The sequence below is a fragment of the Macaca mulatta genome, chromosome 8 (assembly GCF_049350105.2).
Source record: "Macaca mulatta isolate MMU2019108-1 chromosome 8, T2T-MMU8v2.0, whole genome shotgun sequence".
NCBI classification, from domain to species: Eukaryota; Metazoa; Chordata; class Mammalia; order Primates; family Cercopithecidae; genus Macaca; species Macaca mulatta.
In genome coordinates, this window is record NC_133413.1 from 72,320,322 (window position 1) to 72,345,343 (window position 25,022).

The 25,022-nt window shown below is 40.4% G+C and overlaps 1 protein-coding gene and 1 pseudogene across 30 annotated transcripts in view; one reads left to right on the plus strand and one right to left on the minus strand.

The window, feature by feature from the left end:
• ASPH (aspartate beta-hydroxylase) overlaps positions 1 to 10,031 on the minus strand; it is a 216,355-nt gene extending 206,324 nt beyond the window's left edge. For all 29 annotated transcript variants that reach the window (XM_077943677.1, XM_077943676.1, XM_077943679.1 and 26 more), the window contains exon 1: positions 9,693 to 10,031. In XM_077943677.1, coding sequence (XP_077799803.1) covers positions 9,693 to 9,807 — 115 coding nt within the window. In that variant the 5' untranslated portion in view covers positions 9,808 to 10,031. The remainder of the gene's footprint in view (positions 1 to 9,692) is intronic.
• A 9,314-nt stretch (positions 10,032 to 19,345) lies between these two features.
• LOC144330797 (endogenous retrovirus group K member 8 Gag polyprotein-like) lies at positions 19,346 to 24,666 on the plus strand (annotated as a pseudogene). The gene has a single exon (XR_013397286.1). The product of XR_013397286.1 is annotated as an endogenous retrovirus group K member 8 Gag polyprotein-like (transcript).
• Positions 24,667 to 25,022: the final 356 nt, after the last annotated feature.

Genomic DNA, 25,022 nt, shown 5'->3' on the forward strand with positions numbered 1-25,022 from the left:
AATATAAACATTAAAAATAAAAAAATAAAAAGGTAAGTTATAGACTGGGAGAAATATGTGCTATATATATCTGAAAAGAACTTCTATCCAGAATACATGAAGAATTACAGCTCAGCAACAAAAAACAATAAAATCAGAAATGAGTAAAAGAGAAACTTCACTAAAGATAATGGGTGTAGCCAATAAGCACAAGAAAAAGTGCTTGACATCATTATTCATCAGGGAAATGCAAATGTAAACTACAGTAAGAAGCCACGGTACACCCACCAGAATGGCTAAAATTAAAAAGACTGACACCACCAAATGTTGGTACATATGTAGAACAACCAATTCCACACATTGTCAGTGGGAGTATAAAATATATTGTACAACTACTCTGCAAAAGAGTTTAACAGTTTCTTAATAAAACTAAACATACACCTACCCTATAGCCCAGTAATCCCTCTCTTGCTCAAGAGAAATAAAAACATATATCAAAAAAGGCTTCTATACTATTCAGATAATTTTATTCATAATAACCCAAAACTAGGAATACCCCAAGTGTCCACCAATAAAAGATTGGGTTAAAAAACTGTGCTATACAACATGAATGGAGCTGGGGGTCACTATCCTAACCAAACTAACACAGGAACAGAGAACCATGTTCTTACTAATACTAATAAGTGGAAGCAAAACATTGACCACTTATGCACACAAAGAAGGGAAAAACAGACACTGGGGCCTACTTGAGGGTAGAGGGCGGGAGGAAGGTGAAGATCCAAAAAACTACTCATCAGGTACTAATCTTATTACCTGTGTGACAAAATTATCTGTACGCCAAACCCCTGTGACATGCAATTTACCCAATTTAACCTGCACATGTACCCCTGAACCTAAAATAAAAGCTTTGAAAAAACTGTGCTATAGTCAGACACTGGAATACGATTTGGCAATAAAAAGGAACAAGTGACTGTGTATACAACATAAATGAACTCAAAAATATTATGCTGAGTGAAAGAAGACTTTGCAAAAAAAAGTACTTGCAAAAGGAAGTTCTAGAATTGAAAACACTAATCGATGATCAAAAAATGTAGTACAATGGCTGCCTCTGATGGCAGAGGTGGGGGCAAGAAAAGGGCTTGAGAGAACCTCACAGGGTGATGAAAATATTCCCTATCCTAATAGGTTGTTGTTTTACAAAAGTAGAAATGGATATAAAAACTCCTCAGATCAGACACTAAAATTTGTGCAATTCACTATGTGACAATTTTACCTCACAGGAAAAAACAAACGCACGCTAAGCTCTAGTTAGCTACAGGCACACGTAAATGTTTAGGAAAGCGAAATATACTAACACCTGCAACTTACTTCGAAAGGCAGGAAAGAATAAGATTGGTAGATAAGACAAAGCAAATCTATCAAGATGTTAACTGTTGTAGCATGGTGGACTCATTACAGAAGTCTTTCAACTTGGATACATATTTTTAAAGTTTCATTAAAAAATGTTAATTTAAAAATACTATTGAAAATATTTTTTAAAATATAAAGTACCCAGACTTAATCTAATAAAAGATGTATATGACTTTCAAATAAGATTATAAAAATTGTCAGACTTAAATCCATAAGAAATTATAGGCCAGGCACAGGGCTCACACCCGTAATCTCAGCCCTCTAGAAGTCGACATGAGCAGATCACTTGAGCCCAGGAGTTTGAGAGCAGACAGGCCAACATGGTAAAACCCCATCTGTACAAGAAATATGAAAATTAGCCAGGCATGGTGGTACACACCTGTAGTCCCAGCTACCGGGGAGGCCGAGGTCAGAGGATCACTGCAGCCTGGGAAGTCAAGGTTGCCACAGCACTCCAGCCTGGGTGAAAGAGCAAGGCCTTGTCAAAAAAAAAAAAAAAAAAAAAAGAAGATGAGGAAGAAGAAAAGAAAATAAAAAAGAGAAGAGAACAGAAAGCAGGCCGGCCAGTCAGCCAGGTACATAGGAAGATTCAGTATTATAAACATCTGTATTTCTCCCAAATTGTTCTATAGATTCAATACAACGCCAGTAAAAATTCTCAAATATTTTTCATGAACGTATTTGATAAGCAGATTCTAAGATCTAGAGAAATGGATGAGGAAAGGTCCCAAAGCAGCAAACACAATAGTGAAAAAGGCAGGGTAGAAGGACACGCCCTATCAGATACGTGGACTCACTACAGACCTACAGTGAGCAACTCAGTTTGGTGTTGCTTCTACGCGCCTGGAACAAAATACAGCCTGATGTATTCATGCACAAGAGGTGATGCTGCAGACTAGGGTAAAAAGATGACAAATCAACTAACAGTACAGGACATTTTTATTTGCCCTTTAAAAAAAAAATACTGAATTAGATCCCTACTAACAAAATATACAATAAAATGCTACACCAGGTGGTTCAGAGATCTAAATGTAAAAAACCAACGTTTCAGATCTTTTAGAGAAAAATACAAGAATAATTCATGACATCTGTGTTATGTGTCTTCCATAAAGTGTAAAGGTGTGAACCATAAAGTAGAAAATAGAAAAATTCTATTAATATATTAAAATCTTAAAATTCTGTTCAACAACGTATACCATAAAAAATGAAAATGCGAGTAACCACAGACTAGGAGAAGTCCTTTATCACAAATAATCAAAAGGTTCAGGATACAAAAAAAATTCTACCTATCGATACTACAAATACAAAACAAAAACAGAAAAATAGGGAAGGTATATGAACAGGCAATTCATAGGAGGAAACACAAGGCTATGCTCACCAGTAACTTCACTAGTAATTAGAAAAATGCAAGTTTACACCATCAAGTACTACTTCACACCCACTCAACTGGCAAATATTAAACTTTACCAAATGTTGATAATGTGATGATGGCACAGAAAAAGCTCTTATTCATTCGGGGCAGAAGTGTAAGTTGATACAATCACTTCGGGGTTAAAAAATGGCAATATCCAGTAAAGTCTAAGCGTGTACTTTCTACGACCCACAATTCCAATTCCAGATTATGCTCCAGAAAAACACTCAGACATGTATGCATGGGGACAGACAGGCACATACATGTTCAGGGCAGCATTATTTGAAAGAAAAAAAAAGTGGCCTGCGATAGGATGGCTAAACGAAAAGCAAGGCATAGTCATAAGGTGTAGAACTACACAAGTGAAAATAAAGAACTGGAGTTTGGAGGAATTTCAAACAAATGGTGTCAAAATAGTATGCCAAGTAGAAGCCTGTTCACAAAACTTTTAATACACGCTATACAGTATATATATGTGTGTGTGTGTATATATATGTATATAGGTATATTTCTACACATAGGGATATAGATATACTTCCTGAGCAGTTTTCAAATACACTGATTTAACAATAGATATAGTTTACACGTGTGGATACATAATGTGTGATGTGCAACATGTTATACATTATTTTGTGCATATATACCTACATTTATAGTAATGACTATCATAAAATGTTTAACAATGGTTAGGAAGGAATACCACAGGAGAGGAAAATCTAGGAATCTGATGTTTCATTTCTTCACCTATATGGTGGGTACATGGGTATCCACTGCATTAGTCTCTACACTTATTTATAGGCTTAAATATGTACTATTTCAAATACATACAATTTTAAAGAGCAATACATAGAAATATTTTTATTATAAAGGTTAGAGAACTAGCTCTCTGCCAAAAAGCAAATCCATGAAACCACTTACAAAAACTCAGTGACAAACATCTTATACAAATTGCCTTGACTCAAAGAAAGGAGAAGTAAAGTTAAATGCTAGATATTCTTTCAACAAATATTTACAACACAGATTTTGAGATTTATGTAAGTTAAAAAATTAACTGCCCTAAACAAAATTTACAAGTGAAACTAAGACCAAAAGAGTCTTTCCAGAATACCAAGAAAATTGACATTGAAAGCAGTGTGTGAAAGACAGGGAGAAAAACTGTATATTAGAAGTATAATAAATAAGAAAAAGAAGTTACAGACAGGACAGAATAACAAAATAACAGTGACTCTGCACTATGGAATGGTAGAAATGGCTGTCAAAGCTATGTAAGATATGAGAAAAGGCAGTTACAACAATGCTGGTTGTGAAATAAAATTATCAAAGGATATTCTCCTACTTTAAGACTGATCCTTGCTGGCTTAAGTGCAGGATGAGTCACTGGGTTCAACGTGTGGGCACACATGTAAGAGAGAAGTGCTGGCATTTCTCCAAGCACAGAGATAGTGGGTGCCCTTGGAAACCTTACTACAACTGGTCAGTAACTACCCCCAGCCTCCAGCTCCCTACCCCTCAACTAAGTCAATTCACCAACGCTGTCTACTCTGGAGCACACAAAGTATCTATGGCAGACGATGACAGTCACATGACTAGGCAAGCGACCTGGATCTCACAGGGGCCCAAATAGCCCAGATCCCTTAAAAGATGATTTTCTGTTTAAAAAAAGTTATTCACCAGGGAGCTCAACATTTCCTTTGAGTCTAACAGGTTATCTAGACCAAATTTGTCCTCAGCTGTGGCCAATTTGATATGAACTAAATTATATTCAGTGATTTGCCATTAAAAGATAACCACATCAGCCAAAGGTAACCAAGAAAGGTAATCCCTGAAAAACAAAGATCAAATGCAGAACAAAAGCCTGAAGCATCCCTCACATCGCGGGAATAAAATACTAAAATTAAAAAATAATGACTAACAAGAAAATACCATCTTAGCTCCCAGCAGTACCAGAAAAAAGTGTAATAAAAAAGTTAAAGCACTGGCCTCCAGACTATACTCCCACAGTGGTACACAGGAAAGAAAAGAACATCCTGAATCCTTAGTCCTCTAATAAAAATGGCCAGAGCTGCAGGATCGAACAAGAGAAACTCATCAAACCCACATGTGCAGTGCAGAGCCGACACTAGCAGCAGGTAATGAAGCAAGCAGCCCTTGCACCTCCACATTTCCCGATAGATGGCTAAGGCTTTTCCCCAGAGGTTTAGGTGGGATGTAGATAGGTTCTATGTACACACAGCGTTTATTTAAGAGAAGTTCATTTGAAAAACATTTTTGTACCTTGGTATAGAATGAAGTCAAGCCATTTAGAGGTGATGCAGAAATATTCAAGCCACAAACTAAGTTGCATATTTTCATGATGTTAAAACAGTGGCTGGAATTACATCAAAAGACTAAAATATATCTGAGCCTTGGTAAGATAAAATAATGTTACAGATTTCTGAGCCATTAAGGGCAAATCACCAACTTGAAAGTTGATGTGCAAATGGATACTTACACCTCCAGAAGCCGAGAGAAATGTATCAAGTAGTCCTCAAAGCATAGTATAAACTCTACCTCAAGAACATACATTTTACTTAACACAAAGATGCTAGGGGAAATAAAAATAAATAAATAAATAAGAAAAAATCATCAAAAAAGTCAAAGCACGCAATGGCCTGATGACATCTACGCTTTTATATTCTCCAAAGTTTTGCATTCACCCCTACTATTAGACGTACTTTAATGGCAACAACTAAGAAACACAAAGGCATATGAAATCAGTATTAGTGACATCAAAACTCTGAAAACAAAATAGATAACAATTCTTTACATTTAAGGAGGCTGGGAACCGAGATTTTTAGCAATTCTTGGTTCTGGTCCTTGCATAGATATGATCCAGGTCATCAGATTCTTTCTCCCAAACTGCACTAGCTTTCTGGTGAAAAGAGTTTTTCTATTGGAACCAGATAGCTAGTGGCTAAATATGTGATATTAACTAACAACAAGATGGACAGACCCTATGAGCCTTTATCCAAGTTCCTCTGTTGATAATTGGCTGAAAATGAAAAGGTCATACATTCATTTTCTAATAATCTTTATGAGAGATTATTTTAAAGCAAGACTAAAATATAGTCCAAGATATAGAACTTTGACTTCCACAGGCCACCAGAGGTTAACTGGTCTCTGGAAAATGTGTTCATAAACTCCCTCAGAACATTATTTAGTGCTTGGTTTCATATGATCTGGTCAGGATGGACAAAATGCTGTTGAACTGAACACAAAACAGTTGACAGTTCTTGCAGCGAAAGAATTATGGTCTTCCTATCTTTTCATCGTAGAATGACTAATGGAGGATTAAGCAATTGGTTCTGATGGTCTTTGGCTAAAGGAAGAAAATTTTGCTAGGGCCTCTTCATTCAAGGGCTCCACAATGCCATCAGCAGTGCATTGTATCCCTCAGTTACTTAGTAATCTAAGAGACACTCAAAGTAGAAAGAAAAAAAAGAAGCTAAACTCAGAAGTGTGTTTCTAAATGACAAATACTCATCAAATGAAGCTGTTATGTTTTACAGGTAGTACATGAATGTATTTCATTCTAATTAAGCCAAAACAGACTGCACAATCTACTGAGAGACCTTGAGAGAGTTAAAAAGTAGCTAAGAGTTTTTAAGTGCTTATCTATCAATAGTTTTGAGTATTTGTAGATGGATTAAATAATAATAATAATAATCAAAAACTGCTATTATATAACCCGAAGCTTCAAACTAAGGGGGAAGTGTTCTACAGTGACACCTAGTGGTAAAAAGTAATGTAGTAGCAGGAGACCGAGTAGCAGGACAAAATAAACAGGGAGATGGAAAGCTGCTAGGAGATACAGGGAGGTAAGGGGTGATACTCAAAAGGGAAAAGTTAAATAAACAAACAAACAAACAGAAAACATCACACATACCAGTGTCTACAAAATAAGCCCAAAAGGACATCATGTTCCTTCTTTGCCAAAATATTTTCAAATCAATAAATGTGAAAAAGGTTTCTCCTGGGCCCAACTGGTCATGCAAGTCCAGCTCTACATGCAAATTAAAGGTAAGAAGTTCAATTTATTCATGTTTCTTTTATATTACAAAGAGTAAAACTGAAAAAAAAAGGAAAACTGAACTCTGTAGAAAACCATTTTATCATTTTTCAGTTTAAGTTGAATAAAAAAGAGACACTTGCTTTAAAAATCTGTGTGGTATAAATTCCCCAAATTCCAGCTTCCAAACATCACTTTTCAGCAAAATGACCACGAAGATAAAGTTTGGCCAGAAAAAAAAATAACAATAATCACCTTTTCCCTAAAATGCATGTTTCAAATGACTGGGTTCTTTTTTCCCCATACTTTCACATAAAAACTTAAGAAATAATAATGTTTAATGTGACCAATGCCATCATCTTCTGATTCTCAATGTAAGACATCTCAAAAAACGTACTATTTGAACACATATACTTCTTCTCAAACTAAAATTTCAAATATTGTTTCAAATACAATTTTTGTCAAGAGAAATGTAATTGGTGATAGGACAAAAGTATAGTTTTCTCCAATAATTAAGCGCAGTACTCATGGAAACAGCCAGAAGAAAACTTGATAATCTAGTTTAACTCCAATTACATATTAGAGAACCTAAAATTCAAGTAGCATGGCAAAATGAATAACAGAAAACCTGGGTTCTGAGTCTTGGTTCTTCCAGTAATTAGTTGAGTTTCCATGAACTAAATAACCTTCAATGAACTCGACAACTTTTCTGGGCATTAATTTCCTCATCTGTATGATTTGTGCAGGAAACTAAATGGGTCTCACAGTATGCCACTGCTAAAAAGTCTTTGATTTTCCCAGTAGAAGGGAATGGTTTGCACAACGTCTGTACCTTAATGACCAAGTAAACATAGCATTGAAAGAAAAGCCGGCATTATCTTTTGAGTACAGCCTACTACACACGACACTGCACTTTAACTGTTTAGGATGATGGAAAGAAATGGTTTCCATGCCTAGTGCCTTCTATCTGGCACACGGGCAGAACTCAGTATCTACTGGAGAAAAAAAAAACCTGCGGATATGCGAATAAATAATACTCATTATGTAACATGCAGGGCTCCAATATCAACTTTTGTTTTTGTATCACGGGCATTCCTTCCTTTTACATAGTCTTTTACATACTATGTCTGTTTCATGACTATTAGAGAAATCAATGTGTAAAATGCTTAAAAGGCTGTAGATCCTCAAATATGGGCAGAGTTTGTTCTAAAATGCCTGAGTATGAAAGTTAGGGGAAGTTAATTTAAGTCACTGCATTTCCTAAACCTATCTCTTGCCTTTTAAAATGCTTCAAATAGTTATGGGGTAGGGATAGAAACGTGACACACATTTCCCAATATTACTTCTCACCAATAAGAGGCCATATAAAATGACTTCCTCAGATGCAATCAGCCCTCTACTCATAAACACAAAAATGAAATGGAATGAAGATATGCTTCACCGGTAAATAGCTACAGAAACCTTTTGAAAACAACTAACATCAAAGTCTGGTTAATCAGCTTTCTCTGCTTAGTGCCCTAAGAGGCACAATGGGTTCTTCTCATTTAGCGATGTTAAAAAGAGTAGCCTCAGTCCGCTGAGGCAATTAATCTATCCCTCTGCAGGTTTAAGGAAGTGACATTTAAGAACAAGTGAAAAAGGAACACAGTTTTACCTATGTCGGAGGTGAATTAATATGCTTGCACTGTGCGTACATCTTTACATTTAGAATACAAATATTAGTCCTTATAATGTAAATTTGTGCAATGGATTTAATGCACTACTTTCCCCATTAAAATTTATTCATTCATTCACTACTCAAATATTTATTGAGCACCTATTATGGGACAGGAACATTCTAGGAGTTGGGGATACGGAGAGAATGAGCCAAACACAACACACATGAAAGTTATAAGACAAGTTCAGATAGTGACAAGTGCTATAAAGAAAATACTTCTTTGACTATAGCTATCTGATTCATTTTCTTGGTATATTATGAACTCATGATCTGTAGATCTCAGCGAACAAAGAGCCTAAATCACTTCAAGTGAAGTTTACAGCTCACATTCCATACACATGCGTATTGCAGCTTCAATATCCTAAATATAAGTCAAAAGAAGTATAAAAGAAACCGAGAACCACTGAAATATGAGACGAAACAGATTTAAAAATCTGTTCTCTCTCTGCTGGATATGCACATGAACGAGGAGAAAGGTGAATAGCCAATCGATTTTATTTTAAGTAAAAGTGGTAAAAATAGAGACGCTCGTTCAGTATTTCATGACATTCTAAGGTATTTTAAAGGTAACTGCAACGCATACTAAGAAAGCTACACACAAGCAAAAATATTTAACATAATTTCCAGAGCATTCAAATCACTCCCAACTTCTCCCCCCCACCCCCCGCCCCCAGACGCCCCCACTTTCACCTCCTTTAAATTGCTCTGAAACACTGCTGGTTAGGCAGGAACTCACTTTCCCTGACTTTGGCTCATTTTCAACTCCTCAAAACATGCAAGGCAAAGGATAAATTGTTTTCTTACTCCCATTTCAATTCCACGGAAAGCCAAGACACACGCTCAGCAACCTCTGTCTCGGCTGCGCCCAGCAGGTGAAAGAACCGCTGGGAAGGGGCTCCCCGAGACCACCATCCCGACGGCTCGGACCCCGGTCCGCCTTGCCCCTCGCCCGCCCGCCAGGCCCGCCGAGCGCGGCCTCCGCCCTGCGCGCCTAAAGCAGGAGCGTCGCGGGGGATGGAGGTGGCGTGCAGTGGGATCTGGGGAGATGCACCCGCAGCGCCCGCCGCGCCACCCGGCTCTCTACCCCGAGGCGCGGCCCCGGATCCCCGCCCCGCAGGGCCTCTGACCTCTCCGGGCCCCGGGGCTGCTGCTGCCCCCGCTGCTGCCCGCACTCGTGCTACTGCTGCCGGAGCCGCTGCTGCTGCTGTTGCCGCTACCCTTGGCATTCTTACGCTGGGCCATCGCACGCTCCGCGGGGGCTGGCGAGGGCTGGTGGGCTTCCTCAGTGCGCAGGGGGACACACGCGACACGGGAGTCGCTGGCGGCGGCGGCGGGCGCTGGAGCGGGTTTGGGCCGCTGCTCCTGCAGCAGAGCCTGTGCCTCGGCACCGCCCGCAGCACCTCAGAGGACTTATCACCCGCGTGCCGGCTGCGCGCTCCCGCCCTCGCGTGTACGAACTTGTGACTGCCTCCCGGGGCGAGAGCGCGCGGCTCGCCTCCCGACGGCCACGCCCCTTCCCGGCCTCGCCCCGCCCCCGGAAGGCTGAGTGACGGCTCCTGGGACCGAATCGCAAGGGCCCTTACGAGGCGGCGGTACCCTGCCGCGCTCCCGGCCCTTGCTCACTTAGGGCAGTTAGGGCGCTACGCAGCTGCCTGTGAGCGCGAACCTCTTTCGGCTTTGCAGTCTGTCCCGGTCCTTTGGAACGTGGCAAACGTGGAAGCCGAGAGGGTTCTCGCGAGCGTTGGCAGACCCCGCTTCTTAGCGATGGGACAGGGCGCGGTGCAGGGTAGGCGGACACGTGGGCCACCCTTGGGCGGAGTGCGCCGCCTCTAGGCCTTTCACTGGGAATTTTGTCCGTTTTCCCTATACAAGGAAAGGAAGGAGTGCAAGCTCGCTTCTTGCAAAAGAGATCCCTATTTCTTGTCCTGATTAATACTGACATTTCTGAAATGATGCTATTAGGACTAGTTCAATGCTTAAACCGTATGAGTTCATCCATTTGGTGCTAAAGCAGGAATTTAGTTCGTTTGTGCCATCAATATTTTCAAAGACTCTTAGTTAAGGAAGGAAAATGCAAATGTGAAACAAAAAGTTCATTTTCTTATCCTGGATGGCACCCTCTATCTGAAATCCCTGCCTGCTTTGCTAACGCCTGGGCCTGTGCTGCCTGGGCCTGTGCTGCCTGAGAATTCCTAACAGGGTATTAAAATGTCTTGGCACGTGGTTGAACCAGACAAGGACTTGAGGTCAGCCACGTCTTTATCATCTTTGTGTCACCATTGCTAACACCATGCCCAATGTGTAATAGACAAGCAAGAAATGCTTAGTGATTTGATACATTTCTGTCAATGGCTGAACCCACAGCTCTTGATCATGTTTCGTAGCAACCCCTGCGAGTGTCTCAGGAGGGCTCAGGGACCAGAGAGAAGAGTTGCAATGTGGCGTCTGGTTTCATTCCTCTTCTCCAGCCCCACAAACCCACCCACCCACCCCGACCTTCGGAAGCACTCCCGCCTCCCCCCGGCCCCATGCCTTTTCAGCTGTGGATAGTTGGATGCTGCTTGACCCTACCCTGATGATGCACAGAAACCCCCCAGGGGTCGTGTTGCATGGTAAAGAGAATGCTTTCTTTACCTTTTGTCAAATAGTGTTAGGCTATTATCAAGAGACAGCGAGATGGGAGAGTTCACAGAGTTTTTACTGAAGCAGCTTTCTCAGCTTTTATCTTGTGGCATCTCCTTCTGCCTCCGCATATTCTTTCTCCCATTCAGGGCCCCCTTACAACCCTCTATTATATTATTTCAATGAAGGAGGTGGAGAACTGGATTAAGAGACAAATCTGAGTGATGGTGCTTCATATAAAATAAAAATGAGAGCTAAACTTCAAAACACAATGCTCTAGCCCCCCGCCCCAAGATATTTTTACTCTTAAATTCTCACAAAACCCTGTAGTCATATCAATTTTTTTAAAAAATGAGACATTGGAAGCTCAGAGAGATAAAACAAAATAAGGTCATTGTATTTGTCCGTTTTCACACTGCGGATAAAGACATACCCGAGACTGGAAAGAAAAAGGGGTTTAACTGGACTTACAGTTCCACATGGCTGGGGAGGCCTCAGAATCATGGCAGGAAGTGAAAGGTACTTCTTATGTGGAAGTGGCAAGAGAAAATGAGGAAGAAGTAAAAGCAGAACCCCCCGATAAACACATTAGGTTTCATGAGAATTAATTCACCATCATGAGAATAGCACAGGAAAGACGGGCCCCCATGATTCAATTACCTCCCCCTGAGTCCTTCCCAAAACACATGGGAATTCTGAGAGATACAATTCGATGTTGAGATTTGAATGGGATCACAGCCAAATTTTATTATTCCACCCCAGTCCCTCCAAATTTCATGCCCTCACGTTTCAAAAGCAATCATGCTTTCCCAACAGTTCCCCAAAGTCTTAACTCATTTCAACATTAACCCCAAAGTCCACAATCCAAAGTCTCATCTGAAACAAGGCAAGTCCCTTCTACCTATGAGCCTGTAAAATCAAAAGCAAGCTAGTTACTTCCTAAATAAATGAGGGTACAGGTATTGGGTAAATACAGCCATTTCAAATGGGAGAAATTGGCCAAAACAAAGGGGTTACAGGGCCCATGCAAGTCTGAAGTCCAGTGGGGCAGTCAAATTTTAAAGCTCCAAAATTATCTTTTTTGACTCCAGGTCTCACATCCAGGTCACTCTGATGAAAGAGGTGGGTTCCCATGGTCTTGGGCAGCTGCATCCCTGTGGCTTTGCAGGGTACATCCTTCCTCCCAGCTGCTTTCATGGACTGACATTGAGTGTCCATAGCTTTTCCAGGTGCACAGTGCAAGCTGTCAGTGGATCTACCATTCTGGGGTCTAGAGGATGGTGGCAGTCTTCTCACAGCTCCCCTAGGCAGTGCCCCAGTATGGCCCCTGTGTGGGGGCTCTGACCCCACATTTTCCTTCTGCACTGCCCTAGCAGAGGTTCTCCATGAGGGCCCCGTCCCTGCAGCAAACTTTTGCCTGGGCATCCAGGCGTTTCCATACATCTTCTGAAATCTAGGCAGAGGTTCCTGAACCTCAGTTCTTGACTTCTGTGCACCTGCAGGCTCAACACCATGTGGAAGCTGCCAAGGCTTGGGACTTCCACCTTCTGAAGCCACGGCTGGAGTGGCTACGACAGTCACAAAGCTAGTAAGTGATAGAACAGGGATGTGAATTTGGTTGGACTGGCTCCAGAGTCTGTAGTCCAAATTATTCCTCCTGGATAAGACGTAGTTTGGAGTGCAGAAAGTCTCACCTGCCTCCCTTTTCAGTTAATGGATGTCTCCAGGAAGCCTCCTTGGTCCTACCTGCAAAGATAGGTCTGAAACCCAGTGGTAAGTGCTTATCAAAGCCTATCTCTTTAAGGAAACCAAATTTATTTTATAGCTAACTCCAAAATGCCATTAAGTGATGCTTTGCTCCTGCATTTTCAGAAACTAAATCTGGTACCCGTGACAGGGTACATTGCTGTGTATCTTGGGCAATACCAGGCCAAAATAGAGGTTTTTGGAAATTTGAATCACAGAAAATAAGCGGCTACCTAGCGCTTTCTTGTATCCTGAGGAAACGGCTATGATAACATTTATGCACTCAGTATTATCAAATAAAAGTTAAATCAGATGCCATCAGTTCTAGACACAGTTTCATTTCAGGGACTAAATTCCCTCAAGGTGAGTATCAGAACTATACGTTTTATATCTGTCTGTACTTCCCATATTGTGGGCATCAAAAAACACAAAGCTTACCTAGGATTCATATATTTCTTTACAAAGGACCTTTTCTCTGCATGGGTGGGAAGGCAAGGGAGACAAAGTATCTTTTAGTATCTTTTAAATTAAAGGAGAAGTCAAATGTTCCTTGTTAGCTTTTCCTCTTTTCTGTAATTTTCAAGCAAACAATGAAGAACCTTGGGTGAAATAATGTTAAAACGACCATAAAGACAAGACTTATCTAGGACAATATATTAAAATACTAATTTAATAGAGCTTTTGAACTAGGTCAAATGTGTTTTTCAGGTATTTCCATAAACCTTCCATTGCCTGCACTGGGATTTGCGAGTGAGAATTGGAGGACACCATTTGCCCTAGTTTTTGTTTTTGTTTTTTTTTTTTTTTTTCATCCTGATGACCCTTTACAACCTCCAGTCAAATTCCTTCCAAATTAATATTTCTGGATTTACTTATACCTACTATAGCATCGTTTTAAACATTTCACTTTAACCTGCTTCCTAGAAAATGCCTCTTATTTTTATGCAATCTTCCTAATGTGAAGTTTTATTAATGCAAACTGAAACTGAGTATTTCCTCATCTTTATTTGCCATAGTAAATTAGACCATAGTGGAAAACAATAAATTTCAACTGGTCATGATTCATTTGTATGTCTTTCATATTATATTAGTGAAATTTGTTGTAACGAAAGCATACTGGTAAGGATAGCAGCACTTTCGAGGCATTTCCTACTCAGTGTTTTCAAAGCAATCATCCTCGTATGAATCATATCTCAACACGTAAATGAGCTGTCATTTTCACCAAACAGCCTGACTTCAGATTACCTAGAAAAAATAAGCCTGACTAATATGTATATCATATTAGTACATTAGATTGGTACTTCTTAGAGCCAAAGTTCCTTTCTAACAAATAACATTTAAGTAAGTGCTATTGCCAGGTCTTGAGTTTTCTAGCACAGGGAAATGATGGAATTAGCTGACTCTTCTTAAGTCTCAAACTTAATGCCAGAAAGAAACTTAAACATGGAGAAAAAGCCAAACATTAGAGAATAACAACAAAGTACAGTCATGGCAATTCCATAGTATATAAAGGACATATTAATGTGATTTAAGAGTAGTTAGAAAGTAAGAGGAAAAAGGAGAAAAAATGGGGAGAAATCTCAAAAATTCAATTGTTTACAGATAATAACTTAACTTAAACTATATTTGCTTCAAGGATCATGTAAGAGAGAGAGAGACAGAGAGAGAGAGAGAGAGAGAGAGTGTGTCTAAGTAAAGTAAGTATTTCTTTGTCTTTCAGGAAAATAACCAGCTGTTGGAAATAGGTCCCTTATCTAAATAAAAATATCCTGAAACTAGCTTCTAGAATCCTCCAATGTCATCAACTCTAAATATATATATCAGAAGGATTTACCTTAAAATGAATAGTGTTATTACAATATACAAAACTGGATCAATTAGTCAATCTAAATTCTTGACAGTTGATGGGAAATCACACATACACTACATAAAAGTAGTATTAACACAGCCCTTTTTGCACTGTCATCTTTCTGACTTGAATCTATTCTGCAATTTCATAACCACATGACAAATATTACCAGGCCCATGCCAAAAAAAAAAATTCCTGAGAGACTTTGTCAAAGAGCTTGCAAGCATAAAAAATAGAGAGGATCTCTGTGTACCATTGCAATAACATTTTATTAACCTAAAGACCACTACTAATATATTTGAAATTCTACAGTATTTCTTTACTTTAAGAAGTACAATATCTATTACTTAAAAAAAAAAATTTCACAACATATTGTGCCAAATAAACCAGTGGTCCAGAACACTTTGTCATTCTTGGTGAAACTGCTGTAATACTGACTTCATCAAATAACAAAGTCATTTCTCTTTTGGCAAATCCCTTTGAGTTAGAGACATGCACCAATATCCTAGATGTTTACTAAAGGTACTTCTCCTAGCACCAGAAAGCATATTGATCTAGTAAAATTTAGTGGAAATTGTTTCTAAGCAGCTCTCTCACAAATGATACAAAATTCTGTTTTTTCTACTTTTTAAGCTACATGCATTGCACTTAGTTTTTCTGACTATAATACAAAAGAAGAATTGAGTAATGCAGCTATCAAAAGGTATGCATATAAAATCAATTTTCTAAAAACCCAAGTGCAGAGGTTTGGCTGGTCAGATGTATCCCAAGAGATTGATTTTTTAGAATTCTCTTTTCCAAATTTGAGAACATTGATATAAAATATGAACACCTCAGTATAGCACTTGGGCTTATGTGAAAATAAACTAAGTTACAAATAGTATTAAGGAAACTATGTTCAGGCTACAGACCATAAGGACTGTTGACATTCTCAATTCCATATCCCTGGTGAGCAGGACAGTGTCTAGAGTGGAGTAATTATGTAAACATTTTCACCTTGGACTCTTTGTGCTTGCTGCTCCTCGGCCCAGGGTGTGCTTTCTCGCAGAGGGCCTCTCAAGCTGCTGTAGTTTTGGTGAGAACTGTATGTGTTGGTATGAAATGGTTAGCCATTAAAACACTGGGCAGCTGCAGGTGAGAGCTTATGTTTGACAGTAGCAAGGAAGAAGACATATAAAGTCGATGTCTTGTTAACAAAAGGGTAACAAGTAGTACTTTTTCACAAGTAGTACTCGACTGAAAAGGATTATTTTCTTAAAAATAGGTAGACAGAGCCCATTATCATTTATCCCATCATACAAATGCAGGCAGCCATGAATAACTGAAGTAAGAAATCAAAAAACAAGCATAGGAAGAAAATGAACATCGTATGGATCTGTGCATTAATCACTTAGGGAATATAGTAGCCTGAAGTAGATAGAGAACTACATTTAAGGAATACTACTTAAAATGTGAAACCTCACCAATTTTAAACAGATAGGCTGCCAACTCTCTGCAATTATGATAGCTTCACAAAATTGATGTGACTTCAAATCAGAACAGCATGAGACAGAGAAGATCATTTACAAATTACATAAAAGTAGGAGGGGAGAGAGAGGAAAAAATGATTTGTTCCATTAGCTAAGTTGACTGGGTCTTTTTGTGTTTTTCCATTTCCAAGTTAGGAGAGGTTGGTTCTAATGCCAGAATTATGGTCAATATTATTTGCAGTTGGTTGGACATATGTGCATGAGCAATAAGAACTTGGTAAATTTCACATAAGTTGTTGTACACCGTCAGTTTATATTTCATCTAATCCTTTAAAAAAGGAAGTTAAGTCTCGAGTTAAAAGGATCAGTTCAAGTATTAAAGATCTCCAAGTGGACTCATTAGACTCAAATTCAGGTTGATTCAAATTCAGGTGTGCTCAAATTCAAGGTTAGACTCAAATTAGACACAAATTCAAGGTTCTGCTTACTCAGAAAGAGCAGATCTTAAAAACAGCAAATCTCACTGAGTGATGCTTATTCAAGTCTAATTACTGCTCGTGCATGCAGGCTGACTCATAACACAGGCGGTCATAGGGAAGGAGCGGCCATCACTAAGCACTACTATGTGCTCCTCACGCCTCATCATCCTTTGCCGCCAAGCACCAAGGAAAGGTATGTGGGATGCCTCTGCCCACTGCCCCTTCTGCTCTTTTCTGATGGTTTTTCTCCTTCAAACTGCCCTTGATGGAAACCTCATTTGATACATGTTGGGCACAAAGGAAAGGAGAGAATTCAGAGTCACCTGTGGGTCTCTTGCCCTCTGGCCGTTTTTCTCTGACCTGTCATCAGTGAAGGCCTGGGAAATACTGTGGACTCAGAATTAAAACATTTTCCTTGGTTGAGGCTAAAATGTAGGTTAAAAGTCCTGTAACTCTTGGGAAGAATCTCCACCAATTAACAGAAAATCCTCCTTCCTCCTGTCCCCACTCTCAGGACTCCCAGGGAAAATGCAAGTTGCTGGGGTAGAAAGATGGCATGTTCAGCATGACTGGCAAAAATTTGGCCTGCCTCTGGCTCTGATCCTGCAGAATAACAATTCTGTAATAAATAAGGCACCAAGCCAGAGATACTGGCCAAAGGAATTTACAACTGGGAATAGGGAGTGGGGTGACATTACCAATAGGCAACAGTCCAAGGCCTGCAAAGTAAGCAGTACTGACAGAATTCCATCTCTCTCTAACCCACTGTTTTCTGCAAAGCAAGCACAGCAACTATTTCAGAAGCCCTCACTCCAGACTGGGCATACGTCTTCTCAGTTATTCTAGCAGGAGTGGAGAGGGGGCTCTTGCAGTTGCTACCATCTGCAGGTAGTAATCAGGATTTAAGATAGTTAAGGACAGAATTTCTATATGGCAGATGTACCTGACAGCAATAACATAACCTAAGCATACCTTGAGAATGACCCTATGATCTAAAAAGAATGTGTGTTCAGAGTTTCAAACTAAGGAATCTGGGAGTTGTCAACCTGAAAATTCATTTCTTATCTATGAGCAACATCTAAACCCCTAGCCCATTCTGTGGAAGGCAGGCCGTAGAGGGGATGGAGGCCCTTTGTTTTGGGTTAAACGAAGGTGGCCAAGTAGAGGTTGCTAGGGGTAGGGTACTAAGTGAAAATGCTATATAAACTGCTTTCTTTTTTATAAGCCATTGTGGTTCTCCTACCCAGCGCACTGCCAGTGGACCCCTTGTATTAAGTCCTCTTAATAAACCCTACGTCTTGTTTGCTGGCTCCAGGTCCCTTCTTCGGCCTTTGAACCTGGTGCCTTCCCTACTAAAGTTAGTAGGGGGCCAGCATGACAACTTCATGTTACTCCTTCGGTTCCCCTCCCAGCGTTACAGGGCCCACCACATTGTCAGCTGGTCCTTGGGTCAGTGGTGGGTAATGTAACGATCCCTTGTGATACCTTCTCTGCAATATTCCCTGCACCAAAAAGATTACCAGTCTCCAAAGCCATGATTCTTTGGTTGCTCTGAACACTTTCCAACTGTTTTCTGAATGGACAAAAGCTGGAACAATAACCAAAAGATGAAAGTGCCATTTCCCCACCTTATGAGGTAATAGTCTCATGGCAGTGACTGATAGCTGGCTTCCCTGCACTGTCCCTGACTCTTCCTAGCCTTTTTTCTGCATTTTCTTACTTCCTTCTTGCCAACTCATCCCCCTCAGAAGTCCAAATGTAATTAGAACTGTCAAGAAAGATTCCAAAGTTCCTCGCTGTATCCTGTGCATCTTTGGGGCCACTGCCACTGTCAATACATTCCTTCTAAAGGGACAGGGGGCAGAGCTACAGGGACATGGCACTTTCGCTCCGACTCAACCTCTGTCACCCCTGATGAGCTCTCCCAATGCTCACGAATCTTGGGGTCCAAGGCCTCTTCTCTTCTCCATCTCCTTCTCTCCATATTAGGGGTAATCTGGAAGGCTTTGGAAGAATGGGGAGTTATGTTTCCTACAATGCTTTGGGGAACTTTGTTGGCTGCTCAGGAGCCAATAGAAAAATGTACCTACTGTGCCCCTGCTTCATTTTGAAGCTGGTGCTTCCTTTCCTTTGGATCCATGCTCTGTTTAACCCTGTTTTCAGAACTTTGCAATGCTAGAAAATGTTTGGAAATTTGCTCATTTACTAACAGGGTAATGAGCATGTGTGTGTGTGTGTGTGCGTGTGCACACATATGTGTTTCTTGCAGTTTTTCAGATTTTGGCAGTTTGCCACATAGACATGACCATAGTGTCAGAAATTTATCTTTTAGAATCATGAACTTTTTCTTGGGAGCTAGTTTTGATGTGAGCATCTGAAGTTCTGAATGAAGGAAGGAACCAGCATGAAGAGTGTAAAATCTACTTTTTTAAAACCAGCTACAACTGTTTCCCTATTTTTAAACAATTAGCCATCTAATGAATTATTTATCCCTAGGTTATATTCTTGCTGATTATCATGAGGAAAAGGGCTATTCAGATAATTTGGGAAAATTCCCACATACATAAATGAGTAAACTTCATTGCACATAATTCTACTAAGAGTTCCTATATTCCTGTGGGGAAAAGAAAGAGATCAGCCTGTTACTGTGTCTATATAGAAAGAAGTAGACGTAAGAGACTCCATTTTGTTCTGTATTTGAGATGCTGTTAATCTGTGACCCTACCCCCAACCTTGTCCTTGCAAGAGACATGTGCTGTGGTAACTCAAGGTTTAATGGATTTTGGGCGTGCAGGGTGTGACTTTGTTCCTAGAAAAGCTAGGTATTGTCCAAGGTTTATCCCCATGTGATAGGATGAAACAATGTTGCTAAAAGGTTTATCTCAAGGCACAGGATTTTCCTTTAAACTTATTCATGTCACAGATCCTTGTTCTTATGTCTTACTGCTAATTTCCTCCCTAAAAATGATCCTATTGTCCTGCCACTCCCTTATCTTTAAGATGGTAAAGATAATTATCTATAAATACTAAGGGAACTCAGAGGCCGGTGCCGGCGTGGGTCCTCTGTAAGCTGAGCGCCGGTCCCCTGGGCCCCCGCTTTTCTTTCTCTATACTTTGTCTCTGTGTCTTATTTCTTTTCTCAAGTCTCTCGTTCCACCTTACGAGAAACACCCACAGGTGTGGAGGGGCAGGCCACCCCTTCATCTGGTGCCCAACGTGGAAGCTTTTCTCTAAGGTGAAGGTACGCTGGAGCGTGGTCACTGAGGACAAGTCGACGAGAGACTCCCGAGTACGTCTACAGTCAGCCTTGCGGTAAGCTTGTGCGCTCGGAAGAACCTAGGGTAACAATGGGGCAAACTAAGAGTAAATATGCCTCTTATCGCAGCTTTATTAAAATTCTCTTAAAAAGAGGGGGAGTTAAAGTCTCTACCAAAAATCTAATTACGCTATTTCAAACAATAGAGCAGTTTTGTCCATGGTTTCCGGAACAGGGAACTTTAGATCTAAAAGATTGGGAAAAAATTGGCAAAGAATTAAAACAAGCAAGCAGGGAAGGTAAAAACATTCCGCTCACAGTATGGAATGATTGGGTCATTATTAAAGTAGCTTTAGAACCATTTCAAACAGAAGAAGATAGCGTTCCAATTTCTGATGTCCCTAAAAGCTGTGCAGTAGATTGTGAAAAAGAGGCAGGGATAGAATCCCGGAAAGGAAAGGAAAGTTCACACTGTGAATGTGTATCAGAGCCGGCTATGGCTCGGTCAACGCAAAATGTTGACAATAATCAATTACAGGAGGTAGTATATCCTGAAACGTTAAAATTAGAAGAAAAAAATCCAGAATTAGCAGAGCCATCAGAGTCTAAACCACGATGGCCAACTGCTCTTCCAGCAGCTCAAATGCCTGTAACTTTACAACCTCAAATGCAGGTTAAACAAGTACAAACTCCAAAAGAAGATCAAATAGAAAAAGATAGAGTTTCTGTCATGGCAATGCCAATCCAAATACAGTGTCCACAATATCAGCCGGTAGAAGATAAGACCCAGCCGCCAGTAGCCTATCAATACTGGCCGCCAGCTGACCTACAGTATCAGCAGCCCCCAGAAAATCCGTATGGACAGCCAGGAACATTTCCAGTGCCACAGGGCAGGTCGCCATATCCTCAGCCGCCCACCATGAGACTTAATCCTACAGCACCGCCTAGTACACAGGGTAGTGCGTTACATAAAATTATTGATGAGGCAAGAAAACAAGGAGATATTGAGGCGTGGCAATTCCCAGTAATATTAGAAGCAAGACCACCTGGAGAAGGGGCCCAAGAGGGAGAGTTTCCCGTAGCTGAAGCCAGATATAAGTCTTTTTCTATAAAAATGCTAAAAGAAATGAAAGAGGGAGTAAAACAGTATGGACCCAACTCTCCTTACATGAGAACATTATTAGATTCCATTGCTCATGGACATAGACTCATTCCTTATGATTGGGAGATTCTGGCAAAATCCTCACTCTCACCCTCTCAGTTTTTACAATTTAAGACTTGGTGGATTGATGGGGCACAAGTACAGGTCCGAAAAAATAGGACTGCCAATCCTCCAATTGACATAGATGCAGATCAACTATTAGGAATAGGTCAAAATTGGAGCACTGTTGACCAACAAGTAATAATGCCAAATGAGGCCATTGAGCAAATCAGGGCTATCTGCCTTAGGGCCTGGGAGAAAATCCAAGACCCAGGAACCGCCTGCCCCTCCTTTAATACAATAAGACAAGGCTCTAAAGAGCCCTACCCTGATTTTGTAGCAAGACTTCAAGATGCTGCTCAAAAGTCAATTACCGATGAGAATGCCCGTAAGGTCATAGTGGAATTGATGGCATATGAAAACGCCAATCCTGATTGTCAATCAGCCATTAAGCCATTAAAAGGAAGGGTTCCCGCAGGATCAGATGTAATCTCAGAGTACGTTAAGGCCTGCGATGGAATTGGAGGAGCTATGCATAAAGCTATGCTTATGGCTCAAGCAATCACAGGAGTCGCTTTAGGAGGACAGGTTAGAACATTTGGGGGAAGATGTTATAATTGTGGTCAAATTGGTCATCTAAAAAAGAATTGCCTAGTCTCAAATAAACAAAATGTAACTACTCAAACTACTACAAGAACAGATAAAGAGCCACCTGGCCTATGTCCAAGATGTAAAAAGGGAAAACATTGGGCTAATCAATGTCGTTCTAAATTTGATAAAAATGGGCAACCACTGTCGGGAAACGAGAGGAGGGGCCAGCCTCAGGCCCCGCAACAAACTGGGGCATTCCAAATTCAGCCCTTTGTTCCTCAGGGTTTTCAGGAACAACAACCCCCACTGCCACAAGTGTCTCAGGGAATAAGCCAGTTATCACAATACAGCAATTATCCCCCGCCACAAACGGCAGTGCAGCAGTAGATTTATGCACCATACAAGCAGTCTCTCTGCTTCCAGGGGAGCCTCCACAAAAAATCCCCACAGGGGTATATGGCCCATTGCCTGAGGGGACTGTAGGACTAATCTTAGGAAGATCAAGTTTAAATCTAAAAGGAGTTCAAATTCATACTGGTGTGGTTGATTCAGACTTTAAAGGCGAAATTCAATTGGTTATTAGTTCCTCAATTCCTTGGAGTGCCAGTCCAGGAGACAGGATTGCTCAATTATTACTCCTACCTTATATTAAAGTTGGAAACAGTGAGATAAAAGGAACAGGAGGGTTCGGAAGCACTGATCCGACAGGAAAGGCTGCATATTGGGCAAGTCTGGTCTCTGAGAGCAGACCTGTGTGTAAGGCCATCATTCAAGGAAAAGAGTTTGAAGGGTTGGTAGACACTGGAGCAGATGTCTCTGTCATTGCTTTAAATCAGTGGCCAAAAAATTGGCCTAAACAAAAGGCTGTTACAAGACTTGTCGGCGCAGGCACAGCTTCAGAAGTGTACGAAAGTACAATGATTTTACATTGTTTAGGACCAGATAATCAAGAAAGTACTTCCCATGTTAAAAAACATTTATTATCTTGTTTTGCTGTAATGGGAGTTCCAGAAAAAATTAAAACTGACAATGGACCAGGTTATTGTAGTAAAGCTTTCCAAAAATTCTTAAATCAGTGGAATATTACACATACAACAGGAATTCCTTATAATTCCCAAGGACAGGCCATAGTTGAAAGAACTAATAGAACACTCGAAACTCAGTTAGTTAAACAAAAAAAAGGGGGAGACAGTAAGGAGTGTACCACTCCTCAGATGCAGCTTAATCTAGCACTCTATACTTTAAATTTTTTAAACATTTATAGAAATCAGACTACTACTTCTGCAGAACAACATCTTACTGGTAAAAAGAACAGTCCACATGAAGGAAAACTGATTTGGTGGAAAGACAACAAAAATAAGACATGGGAAATAGGGAAGGTGATAACCTGGGGAAGAGGTTTTGCTTGTGTTTCACCAGGAGAAAATCAGCTTCCTGTTTGGATACCCACTAAACATTTGAAGTTCTACAATGAACCCATCGGAGATGCAAAGAAAAGCGCCTCCACGGAGACGGAAACACTGCAATCGAGCACCATTGACTAACGAACAAGCCTTCATCACCATGGCACATTTATATAGAGGAAAAGGGAAGGAGAACATTGCGGGAAGTCAGGGACCTTGAACACAGGGACTGGCTGAAGCCACGACAGAAAAACATAAAATGTGAAGATTTCATGGACATTTATTAGTTCTCCAAAATTAATACTTTCGTAATTTCTTATGTCTGACTTTACTTTAATCTTTTAATTCTATCATCTTCTTTGTAAACTGAGGAGGATATATGTCACCTCAGGACCCTGTGATGATTGCCTTAACTGCACAAATTGTTTGTGGAGCACGTGTGTTTGAACAATATGAAATCTGGGCATCTTGGAAAAAGAATAAGATAACAGCAATGTTCAGGGAACAAGGGAGGCAACCTTGAACTGGCCGCCGGTGAGCCGGACGGAACAGAGCCATATTTCTTCTCTTTTCATTATGCAAATAGGAGAAATATCGCTGAATTCTTTTTCTCAGCAAGGAACACCCCTGAGAAAGAGAATGCGCTCTGAGGGTAGGCCTATAAACGACCCCCTTGGAGGCGTGCCGCCTTTTACGGTTGAAGCCGAAGGGATGAAATAAGCCCCGGCCTCCTGTAGCGCTCCCAGGCTTATTAGGACGAGGAAATTCCCACCTAATAAATTTTGGTCAGACAGGTTGTCTGCTCTCAAACCCTGTTTTCTGATAAGATGTTATCCATGACTATGCATGCCCAAAAATTTTAATTTTAACACCATCCTGTGATCTCATCCTGCCTCCACTTGCTTTGTGATATTCTGTTACTTTGTGAAGTATGTAATCTCGGTGTCATGATGACAATGGTGGTTTTGTTGAAAAGAAAAGGGGGAAATGTGGGGAAAAGAAAGAGATCAGCCTGTTACTGTGTCTATATAGAAAGAAGTAGACGTAAGAGACTCCATTTTGTTCTGTATTTGAGATGCTGTTAATCTGTGACCCTACCCCCAACCTTGTCCTTGCAAGAGACATGTGCTGTGGTAACTCAAGGTTTAATGGATTTTGGGCGTGCAGGGTGTGACTTTGTTCCTAGAAAAGCTAGGTATTGTCCAAGGTTTATCCCCATGTGATAGGATGAAACAATGTTGCTAAAAGGTTTATCTCAAGGCACAGGATTTTCCTTTAAACTTATTCATGTCACAGATCCTTGTTCTTATGTCTTACTGCTAATTTCCTCCCTAAAAATGATCCTATTGTCCTGCCACTCCCTTATCTTTAAGATGGTAAAGATAATTATCTATAAATACTAAGGGAACTCAGAGGCCGGTGCCGGCGTGGGTCCTCTGTAAGCTGAGCGCCGGTCCCCTGGGCCCCCGCTTTTCTTTCTCTATACTTTGTCTCTGTGTCTTATTTCTTTTCTCAAGTCTCTCGTTCCACCTTACGAGAAACACCCACAGGTGTGGAGGGGCAGGCCACCCCTTCATTCCCACTTAAAACTTTAGCACTGTTGCTTTTTCAAAATTTTGCCCTTGACTCTTACCTGATTCTGATAAAGTTTTCAGCATCATAACTGCTGTTTTTTTTTAATAAATGATTTAAGTTTGCTCCAGTTTATAAATCAGATTTGCTCCCAGTTTCTTAATTCTTGAATAGTTTCCTCTGCCTAACCATTTTCAAGGAAACTGAATATTTGTGTTTATCTGTAATCGTGTAGCATTACCAGCTCTATTCAAATTTTAGTGCACAAC